The sequence below is a fragment of the Stegostoma tigrinum genome, chromosome 13, assembly GCF_030684315.1.
Source record: "Stegostoma tigrinum isolate sSteTig4 chromosome 13, sSteTig4.hap1, whole genome shotgun sequence".
Taxonomy (NCBI): domain Eukaryota; kingdom Metazoa; phylum Chordata; class Chondrichthyes; order Orectolobiformes; family Stegostomatidae; genus Stegostoma; species Stegostoma tigrinum.
Genome location: NC_081366.1, coordinates 49,579,560 through 49,601,100, shown reverse-complemented (window position 1 = coordinate 49,601,100; position 21,541 = coordinate 49,579,560). Strand labels below are relative to the sequence as shown.

Genomic DNA, 21,541 nt, shown 5'->3' with positions numbered 1-21,541 from the left:
GTTGTCATCTCCAACAAAAGAGACTCTAACTGTATACCCTTGATGTTCATTTGGTATTACCATTGCTTAGTTTCCTGACATCAACATCCTTGGGGTTAATATTGACCAGAAATTTAACTGGACCAACCGTGTGTGCACTATTGGCTATAGTCGCAAGTTGAGAGCTGAGAATTGTATTCCAAGTAACTCCATCTGTGACTGCCCAGTTAATGTGCACCTTCTGTAGGGCACAGATCAGGAGTGTGCTCGATCACCCTCTGTTTGCCTGAATGAGTGCAGATCCACCAGTAAGAAGATCAACGCCACCTTGGGCAAAGTAACCCATTTGGGTGTCTGCTTACATTCATTCTTTCCAGTACTTGCGTACAGTTGCATGAGTGTGTTCCATTTAAAAGATGAAGTACAGTAACATACCAGGCATCTTCAGCAGTACTAGAAGGATAAGGGCAGCAGCTGCATGGGAACACTACCTACAGATTACTGCCCAATGCAAACAGCATCTTAACCTAGGACAGCGACCCGTTCACTGTTGATGGGTTGAAATCCTAGAAATCTCTTCCCATTGGCACCATGGAACTTTCATATGGGCTGTAGTAATTAAATGGCAGCTCACAGCTGCACCACTTCAAGGGCACTTCGGGTTTGGCACTAAATTCTTTTGTATTTATCACTTGTTTTCCTACTTGCTCGTAAATGATCTATCCTAGAATAATCGATAGTGGGGTATTCAGTATCGGCACTGCTGTTGAGCATCAAGGGGAGAAAGTTAGATTCTCTTGTTGGCGATGGGCATTGTTCTGTCATTCCCTGCTCCACCTCAACTATTTTTCCACCGATTCTGCCTTGCTTCAAAACTGCCCATTTCTACCATACTTTTGATACTGATGAAAGATCAATGACATGAAATATTCACTATTTCACTCTCCACACATACTGCCTGGCCTACTGGGTGTTTACCAACTATTCCTTACTTTAATGCCTTCAATTATGTTTTAGATTATTTGCTTGAGACTCCTGTATCTTGATAGTTCCTTATTTGCTTGCAAGGGAGTATAACTTTGCGTGACTGTCTGCAGATTGTGACTCTGTAGGGTTGAGGTTTGTATTTTCTAGCCTCTAACAGTCTTGTTTTTCGTTTGGGTTATTCCTGCATGAACATGAATGAAGTCTTGGGCAGTTCCCAAGCCTGATTGACCAAACCCCCCTTCAGGAGTGTGTGTAGGCTGTCTGTAGTCTGGCTCCTGTGTTTTCTGCTGCCTGGCTGAAATGACTGCACTGTTAACGTTGTTAGGAGAATGTAAACAATCCCAGCACATCAAGATGCAATCTTCAGCAGACGATGGCTCAATTTGGAGACTCCTAAATTCACAGGTGTCTGTTGGTGTTGGAAACTCAACAGGTAAAAATAAATCTAAACCTTTGCCAAAATCAGTTCAACCAATTTATTTTTCTTAATCTCCTCCTTAATATATTTTGGGGCCACGCTATTAAATTTCACTCTACAATGCCTTCACTATTGTTTCTTGACAATATTTTAACAAGCTAGCTTGTTGAGGTTGGGTGGCTTGCCAAGCCGGTTTGTTGTTCCACAGACGTTTTGTTACCGTGCTGGGTAACATCCTCAGTGCAGCCTCTGATGAAGCATCGGTGTGTTTTCCCGCCTGACTTTTAAACTCTGGGGTCCGTTGTGATGGATCGCCTAATCTACTCCAAAACCTTAAAGCTAACTTGTACATTCTGCTCTTGAAGCAATCACCATCCCTCCACCAACACCATTAATACCAGAATTAATCCTTCGCCTCCCCTTTTTATGTTGCTGCCGGTGTCCCTGATGTCTTTGCATGCTCCCTCCATTTCTGGTTGTACAGAATGTTAACTCTTAATATTCCCAATTTTTCCTCTAAGCCCATGGCTTTGTAAATTGCCGTGCGGTTTTAGGTCATATATTCTCCTCATGTTGAGGCTTGAGTGATTGTTGCTTATGAAAATGCTTCTTCTACTGCTTCCTGTTCTGTCCTACATACAGATATTTCACCCTTTTGCCTTGAATTGCTGTTTCTCACAATAGTCTTTCCATCTTTGACTCAGCCGTTGCCAACTTGAGCTTTGCACTTATCCCAAGAATCCACCACTGACCCTGCTAAGTGCCCTGACTATTAATAACCTAAAACCCCAAGGCTGACTGTTTGTTTGCAAACTATCCCTTGGTTTGTTTTGGCACAACAGCCACAGCCAAACATGGCAAGGCATCCAGCCAGTTGTCTCCACAACATCCTGCCCGATCTTTCTGAAATCCCTGGACTGGTTGCATTTGACTTGCAGAGTGTGTTGTGACCTAATTGCTGAATTGTAAGGCCATAGAGCTCCAACTCTAGGACCAAGCACCAGAATGATCCTGGCCAACTGCTTGGACTGTAATCAGATGAGCCCCTTTACTTGGTGTTGCGGCATCCCCAACTTATTAAGGGACCCCTTAAGCCCACTCAGAGCAAGTCCCTTTGATTTTCTGATGTGACCATTTGTTTAAAACGTGTGCAGTATGTTATCTAAGTTGCTAGGACAAACTTCACGTGCGATATTCGAGTATTATAGAGCTGCAGAGCAAGACATACACTCCCTTGACTGTTAGTGTTCTGAATCTGTTTCATCAGAAATCAAAATGGTATAGGCCCGAAACATCAGCTCTCCTGCTCCTAAGATGCTGCGTGGCCTGCTGTGTTTATCCAGCTCCACATCTTGTTATCTCGGATTCTCTAGCATCTGCAGTTCCTGTTACCGTGGTCATATGATGCATCTTGGCAGAAGCTTGTGACGTGTATATGCAAACTGACTTTGAGAAGCAAGCCATAAATGTCCCTGAGTTCCTCTGTGAAGACTGGCATCACTATAGTGGTGTGTCATATGGTCTGAAAGCAGTAAAATGATGTTGTGTTTTATACTTGTATGGACGAAAGGTGGAAAAAGATTGTTTCCAGGGAGCATTCAGGAACATTGTTGTAGTGTTGGAGTTGCCTGAGGGCCTAGATAACTATCTGGCCAGTTAATCGCTCTGATTTTCACATCAGAATTATACCATCTAATTTCTGGAAGATAGAAAGGAGAATTGGGTGCTGCATAGAAATGAAGTGAGTTCAGCTAATAATGAGATGTAAATGCAGAGAAATCAGAAAGTTGCTATTCATTAGTACTGGGCATTTAAACTTTAAGGGGTAATCAGGTATTTTTGCTGTATTTTGCAAACTTCGTTGCCAATGGCTAGGTTGCTGAACAGAACAGAAAATTTTAGCCCATCATCTTTATTTTATGTTCCTGGGAAAATGCTAATTCGAAATCCAATTTACACAGTCATTATCCAATCCTGTATTGTGTGGCCTGATGATAAAACAATTGCGTTTCAGTTAAATTTGACTTATTATGAATTTTAGAGAATGTTGGAGGAGATCACTTCAGCCCATTTAATTCATGCCATCTTTTTCTTAAAACTAATAATTTTAAGTTTGCTAGTTCCTACAATTGGGCTACCCAGTTGCAGATCTTGACGTTTCGGGCCGGGACCCTTCTTCAGAAATGGGGGAGGGGAAGGGGATTCTGAAATAAATAGGGAGATCTCCCTATTTATTTCAGAATCCCCTTCCCCTCCCTCATTTCTGAAGAAGGGTCTCGACCCGAAGCGTCAAGCGTTCCTGCTCCTCTGCTGCTTGGCCTGCTGTGTTTATCCAGCTTCACACCATGTTATTTCAGATTCTCCAGCATCGGCAGTTCATACTATCTCTGCCCAGTTGTAGACTTGTATTTCATCTATTCTCACTTAGCGCTGTATCTTCATGTGTCCATTTTTTAAATTTCTTTTTGTCGTAAAAGATACAGATATCCGGCCATGTGACAAAGTTTTCCATGGCCCAACATTCTTGCAATAAAGATATTTTTATGACTATGTGATTATTGCTAGCAAACATTGTTTTTGTGAAAATTGGAACAAAAATAATTCTGACAAATCAGAGAAAAGAAAGTTTCATGTGATGACAAAGTAAATTTAGTGTTTTTGACCAGATTTGTAGCTCGGGTTGTGGATGAGGTTGTAGACTTGCTTGCTGAGCCGCTGTATTTGATTGCAGATCAGCCTGCATCATTTAAAAGCAAACTCCTTTTAAATCTGTTAGTTGTCTTTGTTCCTGTAGGAGCAGGCACAGTACTTCAAATCTCTCCTGAAACTGTAGCTTCCCATTCCTCACTCCTGGCAATAAAAACCAAAAGAACTGCGGATGCTGTAAATCAGGAAGAAAACAGAAGTTGCTGGGAAAGCTCTGATGATAGCTGGTTTATATGCATAAGGTAGGGCGGGAGAAGGGCTGCAGGGTCGTGAAGTAGAAAAATGAGCCTCCACCCCCCCACACACCAGGCCTTATTATTACCTATGATGAACAGCGTGCAGAGCTGGATGAACACAGCAGCATCAGGGGAGCAGGAAGGCTGAGGTTTCGGGCCTAGACCCTTCTTCAGAAACATGAAAAAGTTCCTACTATCTCTTGTCATCACCTAGTCCGCTACTACACACTACCTAGTATTAGACACTAACAGTCTCCATTAACAGCTATTCACCCCCCTAGCCAGATCATTGTCAACTCCTTTGTCTGTCCAACTGTGCTTGTCTCTATCCCCACCTATTGTTTACTGCTCCTCCTCCTCCTCCGCCCCCCCCCCCCCCCCCCCCCCACCGCATTTCCCCGTCGTATCTTCTGCATATGAACCAACATTTTCCTTGCTACCATTAGTTCTGAGGAAGAGTCAGTGGACCGGAAATGTTGACTTTGATTTCTCATCATTGATGCTCCCTGAGCTGTTGATCATTTCCAGAAACTTCTTTTTTTAATTCTTGACTTCAAGCAGTTGAATTTACACTGTGTACCCCTTCTTTATCATTTTTAAAGCCCTTCCTATAAGGAGGTGCCTGAAACTTCCACACAGTTTGCTAACTATGACATTGTTAAGTACAGTTCTAAAGTTGAGTTTTCACCTTATTTAGCCATTTATAAAGCCCCAAATAAAACCCAAATCATGTTTCTTTATGATACAATAAATTTAAGTTTTTTTTTGTGATTGCTAAGATGTAGAAAAGTACCTCAGTGTTTATCTTGAAAATTTGCATCTCTACCTACTCGCGGCCTAGTTCTGCTAATACAAGGCTTAGTTACTGCACTTGGATGGCGTAACCCAGCTTTCCTGATCTTTATTTCAGAAAATCACATGATCTGTAACTGGACTGTTGAAATGCATTACGATTACTCATTTTTGACAGTTTGGCATCGTGAGTCATAGTAGTTGACTTATAGTGTGACTGGTTAGTGACTGTAAGCTGTGTATCTCCCAATATCGTCAGACATTTCCTTAATTTTGATACACATAATAACCCACATCTTTATTGTAGTTCAGTGACATTCCTTCAAGCATTAATCAATGGTATCCTTAAAAGGCTATGTAGCATGCAGTATGTTGTTCTAAAATGAAAACTCTAGTGAGTTACAAAAATGGGGTGGACAATGTAAATTGAACGTGCACTGTCTAAGAACAAAATTCTAATTGGTAACTAATTCTAATGCTAACTTTCTTTTTGAAAGTTGAGACAAATCTAATCCTGAAGTAAAAAATAGAAATAAGTATTCTCATGATTTTCTGGTTTTGGACAGCACTTATGAACACAAATTAGGCAGTCTCGCTTTTAAGGTAGACAACAGAAATATCCCTTAGAGGCCGGAGGCTCAAATATGAAATCGCAAAGTTGTGAAGTTTAAAGTAACAAAAATTATGATTAAAATGGCATTGAATGTGTATGTGTCTCAAAATAGGTAAAATTACAAAATATTTTTCCATAAACCATAATCTTTAAAGTATACAAAAACAAAGTTGCTGAAAAAGCTCAGCAGGTCTGGCAGCATCTGACGGAGAAAAGATGCTGCCAGACCTGCTGACCTTTTTCAGCAACTTTGTTTTTATCCCTGATTTACAGCATCCGCAGTTCTTTTGGCTTTTATCTTTAAAGTATGGTTCTCAGGATGAAAAGGATCAAAGGTATGTGGGGAAGTGGGAACAGGGTACTTAGTTGGATGATAAGCCATGATCCCTATGTTCTATGTGTAATGAAATTAATATTTTAGCTACTGTAAGCGTCTAGTTTTTATAACAAGGTGATGATAGTTTGGAACTTCTGTTTCTTAATAAAAAAAATCTGTTTGAGCTGTTTATTGCTACAATATGAATGTGATGACAAAACAGAAGTATTCTGAGAAGAGGAGTCATACCTTCAGGAATTTCTCAGAAATAAGAGGAAGTATAAACAGTACAGTTGAATGTGGCTTTACAGAACAAGTGTTAAGGAGAACACAACTCTTAATGACGAAATAATAAAATTTCAGTGTGCAATATATTTTATCCCCACTCATCTAATTAAACGGGTAGGTCACTTATGAGATGGGCAATTTATCCACCCAGAGCGTGATGAGCCTGTGGAATTGTCTGGCATAGAAAGTGGTTATTGCAAAATCATTGTTTTCCAGAAGGAGTTAGACACAGTAAATACTCTGTGTCTGTGAAATCACAGATAGCGTATTCACCTATCCGTGGCAAAAAAAAGTAACAACAAAATTAAAATGTGCGGGCAAAAACTGTATATCTGTGATTTTTGACCTTTTTTAGCAAGATCTGCCCCCACAAATTTCATTATCCACAGGGGTTCTCGGGAACAGAGGCATGACTGCCTACTGCTTGGGATTAAAGGGGTCAAAGGGTATGGAGAGAAAATGGGAATAGGGTACTGAATTCGATGGTCAGCCATGATCGCATTATATGGTGGGGCAGGCACCTACTTCTCCTATTTTCCATGTTTCTACATCAGATAACTGCTCGGAAAGATTATCAGCAGTAGTCCATTGTACACTGCTCTTCAGTTTTCAACAGGAGAAATAATATTAATAGCTCTAAAATCTTCAAATTTAAATTACTTATGAAAGCAATAGCTATTTTGTCAAAGTACTGTTCACAATAGCGCTCCAAACGTGTCACTAAATTGTAATCCTGAAAATACCACTTTTCTGCGATGACTGTTTAAGAGGTCAAAATCCAATTAAAGTAAAGGACTAATTTCTACAGTAAAGATGAGCAAATTTGATTGTTATTTAAAATTCAATTGTTCCACTTGTGGAAAGTCTGGGAGGTAGCCGTGGATACCTGCATGGGTTCCAGTTATGCCCGACTCTATGTGGCGTGTGTGGAACATTGCTTGTGCCAGTCCTATTCTAGCCTCCACCCACAACTCCTTTATCTGGTATATCAATGATATCATCGGTGCTGCTTTCTTTCCTCATCCTGAATTGGAAAAGTTTGTCTATCTCATTCCCAGTTTTTGCACTGCTCTCATCTTCACCTGGCCCATGTCTGACTCCTCCCTTGCTCTCTGTGACATTTGGTCCCATTTTTGGTGATAGGCTGGCCACTAATCCACAGCAAACCCACCAACTCCCTTTACTATCCATCCTCACACCCTGCCAATCCATTCTCCTAGTTCCTCTGTCTCCATTGCATCTGTTCTGATGATTGCCCACTTCGACAAAGGAGCCTCCGAAATGTCCACCTTCCTCCTCAACTGAGGATTCCCCAGAACCGTAGTTGACCGGGTCCTCAGCTGGGTCTGACCCATCTCCGTCACCAGCTATAAGCCCTCCTCTTCCCTCTGCAGTAGCGGTAGCTCTGCCTTGAGGCCGTGTCCTTATCCTAAACCCCACACATCAGGCCTTGTCATCGCGTGAGCTGCTACCTCACAAACTCGTTGTCAGCTATTAATAGCCCCCACTATCAGCTATTCATTCCCCCAGACTGACCTTTAACCACGCTGTTGTCCAACTCTTTTTCTCTCTCTTTGGACTCTTATCTCCACGTATCGTTTACTCCTTACCCCACCCTCTGCCGTATCTTCTGCATAAACACCAACATTTTCCCAGCGACAGTCAGCTCTGAAGAAGGGCTACTGGACCCAAAATGATACCTTTGCTTTCTGACAACAGATGCTGCTAGACCTGCTGAGTTTTTCCAGCACTTTCTGTTTTTGTTTCTGATTTCCAGCGCCCGCAGTTCTTTTGGGCTTTTTTTTTCACTTGTGTGTTTAGCATTTTGATCCTATTCACAATTTCAACCCTACATCTATGTGGTTAATCATGTTTTTCAGCTACCTATTGAAGTCACTTGTAACTAGCAGCTACAACGCATAAAAGTAAAACCAGTTTGAGTACTCAACTGTGACCTAGGCATGGAATTAACACTCCATCAAAGTAGTCCAGCCTGAAAATAGCTGCAAAGCCCCCCTCACTGGGGACTGATGTCAAAATTGGGAGAGCTATCTCACGGACTAGGCAAGATACAGTCCGATTTAATCATAAATCAAAGTCCCAGCAAGACTTCCCCCATTCCTTTCCCTGGATATTCCCTGTCATGAGGGGCATTTCAGCACAGTGGTACATAATAAATGAAAGTGGCTTTGACTCCTCAAAATCTACATGAAATCTTAGAGCCTCGGATGAGACACAGGCAAGACAATCTGTTGGATACCACCTAGCATCCTCACTTAGCTCATGAATCAGTGGTCCTCCATGTTCAATGCCTCTTGGAGGCACTGAGGAGAGAACAGCACAGGATATCTAAGTGCTGATGATCATGGGTGTTTTCAGTGGCTTTATGAAACTACCAATGACCCACTTGGTTGAATCCTAGACTCAGACTAGGCATTAGATTTGAGAGTCATTGTAAGTGATACGACTGACACAAACCTATTCTCACCAAACTATATGTTTTCTGATGAAGGGCCTAGGCCCAGAATGTCAGCTTTTGTGCTCCTAAGATACTGCTTGGCCTGCTGTGCTCATCCAGCCACACTTTGTTATCACAGATTCTCTAGCATCTGCAGTTCCCATTATCTCTGCACTGTAGATGTACCTGTCTGCAACAGCATTAATGAGAGTGAGCTTTGCATAATCAGTGTGGTGGGCAATTCCCATTTTGAGTAGAAGAGATGGAATAAAGTGGATAGAAATGCACTTTGTCGTGGTTGAATTAGAGGGCAGGTACAAACTTCAGATTCAGGACAGCAGACAGGAGATATATTTTTAGAGTTGTGCGGATTTGGAGTTAGTTATTAAAGCAGTAGCCATGCCAACATGTAAGAATATGTTCATATAGACTTTTGAGGAGCAGGGGTGTAAGTGGGTATGGCATGGGGTGGGCATGTAAAATTGGGACTTCTCATGGTGATAAACACCAGCATGCAGTCGTGGGCTGAGTGGTCTGTTTTCTTGTCAGTGTTTCTATGTATTTCTATTAAAATCTTTATATTTTTGTAATTAGTATGGTCCCTTTCCTTGTCTTCCTTTACAGAATACTTATATTTGATTATCACATCAGATTATGCAACTCTAGTTCCCACTTGAATTTACAGCAATATCACATTTTAAATAAACAAAGTGCAGGACATCTGTAATGAGTAAAGCTTAGTTAACATTTTGATTCTAATATGACGTGGTTTTTTCCCCCTCTGAAACCCTTTCATGTACATTTTAGACGTGGTTTTTCCCCCTCTGAAACCCTTTCATGTACACTTTATTGACTTTTCTTTTTATTCTTTTAAAAGCTGGGGCTTAAAAGAGAAGTGGGAACTGACATTTTCTGCCCAGACCATTCTTCCTGTCATTCTCTAACATTCCACTCCAGTGATCTCATGGACAGTGAGTGCTGCCCACAGCTCACCGTCCTGGCTCACGTCACTGAAGGGGAATTTCAGGAAGCCACACCAGGGGGAGTTCCACAGCAAGTATTGATTCCAAGGCCGTGTCAAACCAGCAGCAGCTGCAAGGAGGTGGCGACATTCTGCGAAGTAACCAGATATTTCCTATAGTGTTACTTTGGATTGGTTGACAATCAAGTAGAATGCAGTTTCCTTGTTGACCATTTGTATCATAAGTTCTGAAATTTTCCTTGTAGTAGTTTACTCCTGTCTAGCAGATTGCAGAATGCTTTGAGATTTGCAGGCAGTAGTACATCTAATTGATTTTCTGAATAATATCATAGAATCCCTACAGTGCAGATAAGAGGCCGTTCAGCCCATCGAGTCTGCACCGACCCTCCGAAGACCAACCCAAACAGATCTACACCCCCACTCTATCCTTGTAACCCTGTATTAACCACGACTAATCCCCTAGCCTGTACATCCCTGGACACTATGGAACAATTTAGCATGGCCAATCCACCTAACCTGCACATCTATGGATTGTGGGAAGAAACCGGAGTACCTGGCAGAAACCCATGCAAACTTAAGGGGAATGTGCAGACTCCACACAGACAGTCGCTTAAAGCTTAACCCTTAAAACTGCACAAGAGTTCCAGACTGCCTTCCTCTCTTCTGTGGTAGTGTTTGCTTGGATGCCCTTGGAGGGAGACAAGTGTATTGTGATGTGGAGATACTGAAGCACTGAGGGTATTGTGAGGCGACAATTCTTAGAGCGGAGAAAGTTGAAGGGAAATTTAATAGAGATGCTCAAAATCATGAGTTTTGGAAGAATAAATGGATGTAATGTATTTTCCAGTGACTAAAATTTTGGTAACTGCAGTAATGGGGTGTGGATCCAAATTAATTGTCAAAAGTACCAGTGATGACATAAGCAATATTTTCCAGCAGTGAGGTATGATTTGAGAAGTACTGCCTGAAAGGGGTGTTGGAAGTAGGCTCAGAAGTGAATTTCAAAAGTGAATTTAATATTTGACCGAGAAAGAAGAAACATTGCAGGCTTGGGGAAACCGTACGGTCAAAGCTATCATTGGTTAGTTCATTCAGAAAACTAAACACAGATTTAATAAGCTGAATAACCTGTTTCATTCAATGATATTGTGATGCTGGTCTTGCTTTCCTCTGCCAAAAGGTTTTATTTCTTTGGTGCCATTTGATTGCTTAGGGTATCTAATATATAGTTGGGTTATTTTGGTGATTTGCATAAAATAGTCGTGACAATGTCATATAGTCTCCCAGGTGTTTACAGCACTGAAGGAGGCTGTTCAGCCCGTCATGTCCATGTTGGTCAAAATGATCTGATGGCACTATTCCCATTTTCCAACTCTTAGCCATAGCCCTGGAGACTAGCACATTTAGAGAAGTGAATATCTAAACATTGTACAAATGTCACCAGATTTTCTGACTCATCAGCTCTTTCAGGCAGTGAGTTCCAGATTCCTACCATGCTCTAGATGAAAAACTATTTTCCTCAACTCTCCTTTTAGCTTTCTACCTCTTAACTAATGGAATATGTGTCTTCTAATCCATCCTCTCTGTGCCTTTTCACAGAATCCATACAGTATCGAAGCAGGCCGTACTCTCCAAAGAGTATCCAACCCATACCCATTCCCCTACTCTGTTCCTGTAGCCCTGCATTTGCCATGGCTAATCGACCTAACCTTCACATCTTTAGAGCATGGGAGGGAACTGAAGAATCTGGAGGAAATCACGCAGGCACGAGGAGAATGTGCAAACTCCACATAGACAGTCACCCGAAGGTGGAATTGAACCTGGGTGCCTGATACTGTGAGGCAGCAGAGCTAACCATTGTGCTGCCCCGTATGATTGATCCAATTCTATCAAGGCCCGTCTTATCCCTCACTGTTCCAAGGAAACTGACCCCCGGGTATTCACAGCGCAGATTGTTCAGTCCTAGCAGCTTCCTGGTAAATTTCTCCGCCCCCTCTCTCTTGCACTCTTTCTCTGTCTTGCACTTGCTCTCTGACTCCTTCATATTCTTCCTATAATGTGGTGACTAGAACTATACATAGTTCTTCAGGTGTGGCTTAACCAGCATTTTATAAAGTTGCCTCAGCCAGTAAAAGCGGGTATCCTGTATAGCTGCCCACCGTTGAGGTCGTTGAAATAATCACACTGCTAAAACTTGGGTCTGAAACTGCCCCCAATCAGGAGCGCTGATACTGAACAGCTCCCAGCTCCACAGCCAGCCATGAGGAAAGTAAAGGAATAACCTTACTGCCTGCTGTACCACCAATTTTGGTGTCACCTGCAAACTTGCTAACCATGCTTCCTATATTCTTAGCCAAATTGTTTATTTAAATAGACAAACACAATACACCCAGCACCCTTCCTTATGGCTTACCTTTGGTCACAGGCCTGTACCACCACACCGTATATCTTACCGTCAAACTGATTTTATATCCAATTGACCAGATCTCCCGGGATTCCATGTAATCTAATGTAACTAATCAGTCTGCAAGGAGGAATCTTGTTGAAAGCTTTACTAAAGTCCATGTAGACACCAACTACCACTCTGCCTTCATCCATCTTCTTGGTCACCTCTTCAAAAAACTCAATCAAATTTATATGACAGTATTTCCCACGTACAAAGCCATGCTGACTGTCCCTAATCAGTCCTTGCCTTTCCAAATGCATGTAGATCCTAGACAACAAAGTGTGAAGCTGGATGAACACAGGCCAAGCAGCACCTCGGGAGAACAAAAGCTGATGTTTCAGGCCTAGACCCTTTATCCTGCATGTAGATCCTGTTGCTCAGAATTCCCTGCAACAACCTAGCCACCTATGACTTTAGGCTCACTGGCCTGTAGTTCACTGGCTTTTCCTTACAGCCTTTCTTAAGTAATGGAACAACATTAGCCATCCTGCAGTCTTCTAGGACCTCGTCCGTGGCTGACAATGACACAAATATATCTGCTAGGTGCCCCTCAATTACTTCACGATCTTCCCACATTTCCCTCAATGAGGGAAACACTTGAACAGGTCCTGGGGATTTATTTACCTTAATGTGTTTTAACACTTCCTGCTCCTCCTGTAGTGTGGACTCTTTTTTCAAGATGTCTCAATTTATATCCTGAGTTTCCCTACCTTCCATTTCTTTCTGCATGGTAAATAGTGACATGAAATATTCTTTTAGGGTCTCGCCCATCTCCTGTGTCTCTACACATCTACACATTCTCTCCCTAGTAACTCTTTTGCCATACTTATACTTGTAGAATCTCTTTGGATTCTCCTTTACCTTTCCTGCCAAAGCTATCTCATGTCTCCCCCTTTTTTGCCATCAGGATTTCCCTCCTCAGTGTACTCCTATAGCCCTTGTACTCCCAGCTGACTATACCAGACGTGTATCTCCTCCTTTTTCATGAGCAGAACCTCAGTATCTCATCCAGTGTTCCCTACTCCTGCCATCCTTCTCCTTAACACTAACAGGAAAATGCTGGCCTTGAACTCCTGAAGTCATTCTTTTGAATCATCAGACTTATCAGAAGTCCCTTTACCTGCAAACAGCTTCCCGCAATCAACTTTTGACTGTTCCTGTCAAAATTGGCCTTGTCCCAATTTAGAACTTTAACTTGTGGACTGGAACTATTCTTTTCCATGACTGTTTTAAAACAAATAGAATTATGGTCACTGGTTCCAACGTGCTCCCCCACTGACACCTCAGTCACTTGTCCTGTGTTACTTTCCAAGAGAAGGTCGAGTTTCACCCTTCTCTCATACAATCACCCACATATTGATTGAGAAAGTTCTCTTTAACATACTTAACAAATTCCTCCCCATCCAAGCCCTTAACTCTATTGCAGTCCCAGTCCGTACTTGGAAAATTAAAATCCCCAGCTGTTCCTACAGCTGTCTGAGATCTCCCTACATTTTTTCTCCTCAATTTTCCACTATTAGGGGGCCTGTGCCTTAATTATTGCAGTAAATGCTTTTGCTTATTGGTTGCGTTCCTGCCTTCGATCCAGAAAGTATAGATTTTATAGCTTGCTCCTATCAAACTTGTCAAGTGGAAACAGCAGTTCTAGTTCTGAAGTTTTGCTTCTCTTTTTTGTTTATTTTGTGAACGCCTATTACAAATCTCTGTTGCTATAGGATTACTGGCTGCTACAAAGATGCTTTGAGCCACAATTAATAGGTTTTTAACTTCTCTATTTCTTCAGAATGTTCTCCATGGCAAGAGTGTAAAAATACAAAAACACTCTTGAGTTTTAAGGTCAAACGAATGTTGATAACCTTGTGGTGTACTGATAGTTAATGTAAAAGAAATGGCTGAAATTCAACCTTGAACCAGTGGAGGCCATTTTGCATGAAGTTGTTATATTTGATTATTGTTTTTATCTTGTGACCCTGAGGTGGACAGCTTTGTGCGGTGAGGTGAGTAAAATTGACGTGAGTAGAATCATTGAATCCCTACAGCGTGGAAGCAGGCCATTCAACCAGTCACGTCTACAGCGACCCTCTGAAGAACACCTCACCCATACACAACCACCACCCAGTCCCTGTAACCCTGCATTCCCCACGGCTAACCCACCTGGCCTTCATATCCTTGGACACTATGGGTAATTTAGCATGGCTTGTCCACCTAACCTGCACATCTTTGGACTGCGGGAGGAAACTGGAACATGTGGAGGAAATCTATGCAGACACAGGAAGAATGTGCAAACTCCACACAGTCAGTCAAGGGTGGGATTGAACCCGGGTCCCTGACGCTATGAGGCAGCAGTGCTAATCACTGAGCCATTGTGCTGCCCCTACATGTGCTTTTTCCTGGATTTTACTATTACTTATCCATTTTGCTTCCAGAGTTCTCAAATCAGTTAGTCTTTATTATTAGTGAGCTAAGGGTGTTATCACCAAAACCCCATTTGAAAGGATTGTTTCTTAACTTTAACCACAGTCCTGTCGAACTTTGTCTACTTTTTGGCATGACTTACAAGGCAACAAGTAGAATTATCTTCTGATACAACAAAGTGTGAAGCTGGATGAACACAGCAGGCCAAGCTTCTCTTGAGTTTGCTAGTGAACAAATTTGCATGAAGAGCATTTCTGCCCAGGTCTCCCTGACTTTTAGTTCAAATGTTCAATGATTGATTCAAAATTGTCTGCACTTACTGCAATTCATATCAGTTTTGAAAATTAATAAAATTTTGAATTATTCAAGAAGCTCAGTCAAAAACATCAGTATACTTAACAAAGAGAACGAACCTAGACTTGCATTTGCAGAACACTTTTCATAATCTTGGGACTTCCAATAATTTCTTAAAGTGAATGAAGAACTGTTTGATGTGTAGTCGTTATTATTGCATAGGGAAGGAAAATTCAGAGTACTCACCAACCCTGATAGTCCAAAAAACAAGGCCTCCAATGTGCCAACTGTTTGTTTCAACCTACATCTCCAGTACTCTATTGGTTAGTCATACTTTTGCTGTGTGTAACCTTTAGCTGCTCAGCAATGGTGTGCAGTGTCATTAGATAACAAGCTGTAGAGCTGGACGAACACAGCAGGCCAAGCGGCATCAGAGGAGCAGGAAAGATGACATTTTTGGCCTAGACCTTTCTTCAGAAATGGGGGATGGGAAGGTGAGTTTAGGGGAGATAGGGAGGACGGACAGATTAAGGGGGCAGGATGAGCTTAGAAGGTAGGAGATGGGGTTGGGGCTTGTGGTGGGAGGAGGGGATAGGTGGGAGGAAGTTCAGGTTAGGGAGGCAGGGACAAGCTGGGCTGGTTTTGGAATGCGCTCGGTGGAGGGCAGATTTTGAAGCTTGTTAATTCCACATTGATATCATTGGGCTGCAGGGTTCCCATGCGAAATATGAGATGCTGTTCCTGCAACTGAGGAGGCCCAGGATGGACATATTGTCTGAGGAATGGGAGGGGGAGTTGAAATGGTTCACGACTGGGAGGTGCAGTTGTTTAGTGCGAACCGGGTGTTCCACAAAGGGGTCCCCAAGCCTCTGTTCTGTTTTCCCGATGTAGAGGAGGCCATAACGGGAACAGTGGACAGAGTATATCATATTAGCAGATGTGCAGGTGAACATCTGCTTCTTGTGGAAAGCCTTCTTGGGGCCTGGGATGGAGGTGAGGGGTGAGGTGTAGGGGCAGGTGTAGCACTTCCTGCGTTTTCAGGGAAAAGTGTCAGGTGTGGTGGTGCTGGAGGCAGGTGTGGAGCGGCAAGGGAGTCCCGGAGAGAGTGGTTCCTCTGGAAGGCAGATAAGGGTGGGGAAGGAAAAATGTCTTTGGTAGTGGGTCAGATATGTGTGTAGAGTGCAGTATCATGTTCTCTTTGCCTTAGTTTCGTGTAATGGTTCATTACTCTAACAAATATAGGTAATTGATTTGACATCAGAAACATGGAATGACATGGGATGTTGCTTCTCCAGATCAATCAGTGACACTGCCATTTACTAAGATACCTTTAATTGACCCAGGCAGGCATGTTCAGACACACCTTTTGGAGCAGGTTGACTGGATTCCAGGCTTGCCAGCTCAGAACTAGAGACACTGCAAATGTGCCACATTGTTACGTGTTTATTTGTTTGTTTAATTCCCTCATCTTAAAAGTAACATGTAGATTAATTATTCATAACATACTGTGAATCCACAATTATGAAGCTTTTGCTTTTATTTTGCCCTTGTAAAACGCTGACGACAATTCAATTTTCTGATTGAGATTTTTAAAAAAAAATGCTTCTACTTGCTGCTTTATCTGCTCTTGCTTATCTTCACCCAAGTCATCAGTTAGTCAGTCTTTGCTGCATGAATATACCAAAGTACTATGATTCTTTGCATGCTATATAAATAATAGGTGATAAAATTGAATTATGGTCGACACCAATATAATTCAGTAGAATTTCTTGCACTTTACGATGTACTTTGAGCTAAACGAGTACTGGAGTTTGTGTTTAAATGCATTTATTTGTTTTATAGTTTCCATCTGTTGCTGTGTGTTCATGCTGTTCCTTTTCCTGTCAGAACTGACTGGCTTCATTGCCACTGAAATGTAAGTATGACACTCTGCCCCTTGACCTCAGTGGTTGGGAATATTGATTAAAACATTTCTTTTGAAGGGAAAAGCATAATGTATAAGGCCCAATTACAATGACCATTGTTTATTATTGTTCACTTTATGGGGGTACCTGAAGGCAAATGGTGTTTCGTTTGCCATAGCTTGCTTATTACTAAAAAGAATCATACTTGCCCTCCCTCCTTATTTTAGTTAGACCATCTATAACAACAGGTCATGAACAAATCCCTGCTTCATGTGTATTTTCACAAAAGTTGGATGTGGATTTTGAAAAAGAGGAAGCCATTTAGTTCCTTGACCTCACTCTACTGTTTATTTGAATCCTGATTAACTTCTCTTAAGCTAGGCTATGTGACTTTTTCTCATGTCCCTTCATATGTTTAATTTTATTTAAAAATCAGTTTTAGTTTTAAAGTGTTAAACTGACTTCAGCTTGCAGCTTTCTTTTGTGGAAGGTGGGCTTTATGCAAGTAACTTCTTGGCTCTAATTTTAAGTTCTATCCCTGATGTGCAAAATAAAACAGATAAGACTTCTTCAAACAATTTTCCAAAAAGTTCCCGCTGTAAAATAGCGCACACTGTTTTCACGTATTAGCTATGGTCATCCTCTTACAATTTTTAAATTGTCCTTATGGAAATTTGCTACAGCACAATTGCTATGCATATCCAAAAGTAAAAAGAGGGAATTACATCAGCAATGCCACAACTCAGTGTGATTACAGTGCACCAAACATTTACAGAAAAAAAAGTGATGGAAAAATAGTGTCACCATATTCGTGCATCTTCCCTAGCACAGATACCATAAATATGAGCATGATGCAGCTATGTCCTCTTAAAAGAAGTCTCCTGTATCAGGCTTTGATGGTGAACGGAAGGAATTACAGGTGAGGCCCAATCTGAAGTTTTGAGATCCCTCTGATTCTGGATAGGCATAGCAATGGGAGTTCAGCCATCTTTAAAACCATGCTGTTCCCCCAGCTTCAGAAAACCACAGGCCAAAAGAGATTGCATTTTCTGCCCCTTCCCATGCAGAGAAATTTGTGCCCAAAGGCTTCTTGCTGTGCCATGACGGCTCCCCACAGTGAGACTCATCTCGTAAGCCATGTAGTCACAGATCAGCTACTGACCGAGAAGACCCAAGGATCAATGCGGGAGTACGTTGGCAGATAGATGATGGAACCACTTGATACTGTGATCTCAGTTAACTGAATGCGATCAACTTAGCCATGTCATTTCAGATAATGAAATGTGAGGCTGGATGAACACAGCAGGCCCAGCAGCATCTAAGGAGCACAAAAGCTGATGTTTCGGGCCTAGACCCTTCATCAGAGAGGGGGATGGGGTGAGGGTTCTGGAATAAATAGGGAGAGAGGGAGAGAGGGGGAGGCGGACCGAAGATGGAGAGGAGAGTATAGGTGGGGAGGTAGGGAGGGGATAGGTCAGTCCAGGGAAGACGGACAGGTCAAGGAGGTGGGATGAGATTAGTAGTTAGGAGATGGAGGTGCGGCTTGGGGTGGGAGGAAGGGATGGGTGAGAGGAAGAACAGGTTAGGGAGGCAGAAACAGGTTGGACTGGTTTTGGGATGCTTTGGGTGGAGGGGAAGAGCTGGGCTGGTTGTGTAGTGCAGTGGGGGGAGGGGACGAACTGGGCTGGTTTTGGGATGCGGTGGGGGAAGGGGAGATTTTGAAGCTGGTGAAGTCCACGTTGATACCATTGGTCTGTAGGGTTCCCAAGCGGAATATGAGTTGCTGTTCCTGCAACCTTCGGGTGGCATCATTGTGGCACTGCAGGAGGCCCATGATGGACATGTCATCTAAAGAATGGGACAGGGAGTGGAAATGGTTCACGACTGGGAGGTGCAGTTGTTTATTGCGAACCGAGCGGAGGTGTTCTGCAAAGCGGCCGCCAAGCCTCCGCTTGGTTTCCCCAATGTAGAGGAAGCCACACCGGGTACAGTGGATGCAGTATACCACATTGGCAGATGTGCAGGTGAACCTCTGCTTAATATGGAAAGTCATCTTGGGGCCTGGAATGGGGGTGAGGGAGGAGGTGTGGGGGCAAGTGTAGCATTTCCTGCGGTTGCAGGGGAAGGTGCCGGGTGTGGTGGGGTTGGAGGGCAGTGTGGAGCGAACAAGGGAGTCACGGAGAGAGTGGTCTCTCCGGAAAGCAGACAGGGGTGGGGATGGCACAATGTCTTGGGTGGTGGGGTCGGATTGTAGATGGCGGAAGTGTCGGAGGATGATGCGTTGTATCCGGAGGTTGGTGGGGTGGTGTGTGAGAACGAAGGGGATCCTCTTTGGGCGGTTGTGGCGGGGGCGGGGTGTGAGGGATGTGTTGCGGGAGATGCGGTCAAGGGCGTTCTCGACCACTGTGGGGGGAAAGTTGCGGTCGTTGAAGAACTTGGACATCTGGGATGTGCGGGAGTGGAATGCCTCATCGTGGGAGCAGATGCGGCGGAGGCGGAGGAATTGGGAATAGGGGATGGAATTTTTGCAGGAGGGTGGGTGGGAGGAGGTGTATTCTAGGTAGCTGTGGGAGTCGGTGGGCTTGAAATGGACATCAGTTACAAGCTGGTTGCCTGAGATGGAGACTGAGAGGTCCAGGAAGGTGAGGGATGTGCTGGAGATGGCCCAGGTGAACTGAAGTTTGGGTTGGAAGGTGTTGGTGAAGTGGATGAACTGTTCGAGCTCCTCTGGGGAGCAAAAGGCGGCACCGATACAGTCATCAATGTACCGGAGGAAGAGGTGGGGTTTGGGGCCTGTGTAGGTGCGGAAGAGGGACTGTTCCACGTAGCCTCCCCCTCTCTCCCTATTTATTCCAGAACCCGCATCCCATCCTCCTCTCTGATGAAGGGTCTAGGTCCGAAACGTCAGCTTTTGTGCTCCTGAGATGCTGCTGGGCCTGCTGTGTTCATCCAGCCTCACATTTCATTATCTTGGATTCTCCAGCATCTGCAGTTCCCATTATGATATGTCATTTCAGAAGCTGCATCTCTCTATTTTTGCAGGACTCTCTATTGTACAGCCACCATCTTAAAATAGTAGCCCAATAAAGCCCAACTGTTAGCTGGTTGTACTGGCTCAACCAGGGAAGACAGCTGAACTGCATGCCAATGAAGCAGTGGCAGGGCTTTGGCAGACTTTTGCCTGGAATCAAAACCTCTGCGGTGTAAGTCCAATCTATTGTGAGCTGCCATAATGAGTCAAGAGACTACTAGATCTTGTTTGTAGCAACAGCATAGGGGAGGAGGCTGTGGCTCCTGATGTCACTGCCCTCCCTGGAGTCCCAGGACTGCAAAGGGACCAGGGCAAATGTAAGTTGGGTGGGGAGAGTGGGGGATTGGTGGACAGAGTTTGCCGATTGTGAATTGTAGGAAGAGGGGGTGGGCAGGGTATTGGTGACTCCTAGTGAACAACCCATGCCTCATCGAGGAAGTGGACATTAAACACCACTGCCTTTGACTGAGGGAGCCAGCCCTCTCGCCTGAGGTGACCAGCTGTTTGTTGGCCTGCTGGTAGCAGGTTTTATGCCATTGGCAGGTTCTGGCTGTAAAGTGATTATGAATTACCCATTTGAGGGCCTCAGTTGCCTGTGAGGTTGACCGTAGATCTTCCCGCTCAGTGTATATCTCGAGGAGGCCAGAAGGTTGGCATGTTGGTATCCTTCCTGATTAAGTGCCCTGCCCACCTCCTAAGCTCACATCCTATGGGAGCAAATAATGCAACCCAGTTGACCTTAAAGCTTAGCAGTGAGGAGCATTTCCAAAACCTCAACAAATGAATAAATATTGTGCACTTTTTAAGAAAAAATCATCTCATATGAACTTCACTGGCTAGCCTAGCATTTACTGTCCGTCCGTTAAACTGAGGAGAATGCTAGCCTATTTTAGAGGACAGCTAAGTGTCAACTGTGTTGTCTGGAATCACATGTAAACCAAACCAGGTAACACAGATCTTTCTCAAGCAGACATAAGCATACTTGGAATAATTGACAATACTTGCCAGATTAATTCCACATTGAAATTACCAATAAAAATCTGGAATTAACTTTCACACAATTCACTATTGGTAGGATTTGAAGCGATGGACCCAGAACATAGCATGAATAATGTTACCACTACTGCCTCTGATTATTGTGCTGGTTAGCATCTTGGTGGGGTCGGGAATCAATGTTGCAGCTTTCATGTGTTCCATTATTTTTCTTCATCCATTTAAGGGTTAATTTCATGAAATATTTTCACACTCTTTATCCTTCTTATTACTAATTTAACCAGTGTGAACTGTAGAGAAAAACAGGAGTGGATGATTTCCTGTAATACTTCAAGGACAACTTTACCTCCTAAGTCCAGAGTAAGTTTCTCTTTGCAGGGACAATTTTGAAAAAAAATTCAAGCCTGGCTACCAGGTTTGAGTGTGAGAGGAGATTTTAAAAAAAGTGTGTCTGCACCAAGTGATGACTGAAATTTTGACAATTCCCATTTAACTTCCAAAGCATGGAGCAAAACCTTGTAGAAGTGCCCCTGGTGATTTATACATTCTTAAGAGAACAACAAAGCTCTTTAGATATCATATTTTATTCCTCCAATTTAAGATTACCGTCTTATGCAGCTGAACTTTTTAAATGCTAAATTTGCCCCTGCAGTGAGAAACCGTTTTGCCTTGAAGCTATACAT

The 21,541-nt window shown here is 43.1% G+C and overlaps 1 protein-coding gene across 1 annotated transcript in view; it reads left to right on the top strand.

Moving 5' to 3' along the window:
- The window catches only part of ergic1 (endoplasmic reticulum-golgi intermediate compartment 1), a 98,414-nt gene that overhangs the window by 34,788 nt on the left and 42,085 nt on the right, over positions 1–21,541 (top strand). The window contains exon 3 of the mRNA XM_048543212.2: positions 16,773–16,845. Within this exon, the coding sequence (XP_048399169.1) occupies positions 16,773–16,845 (73 nt within the window). The remainder of the gene's footprint in view (positions 1–16,772; positions 16,846–21,541) is intronic.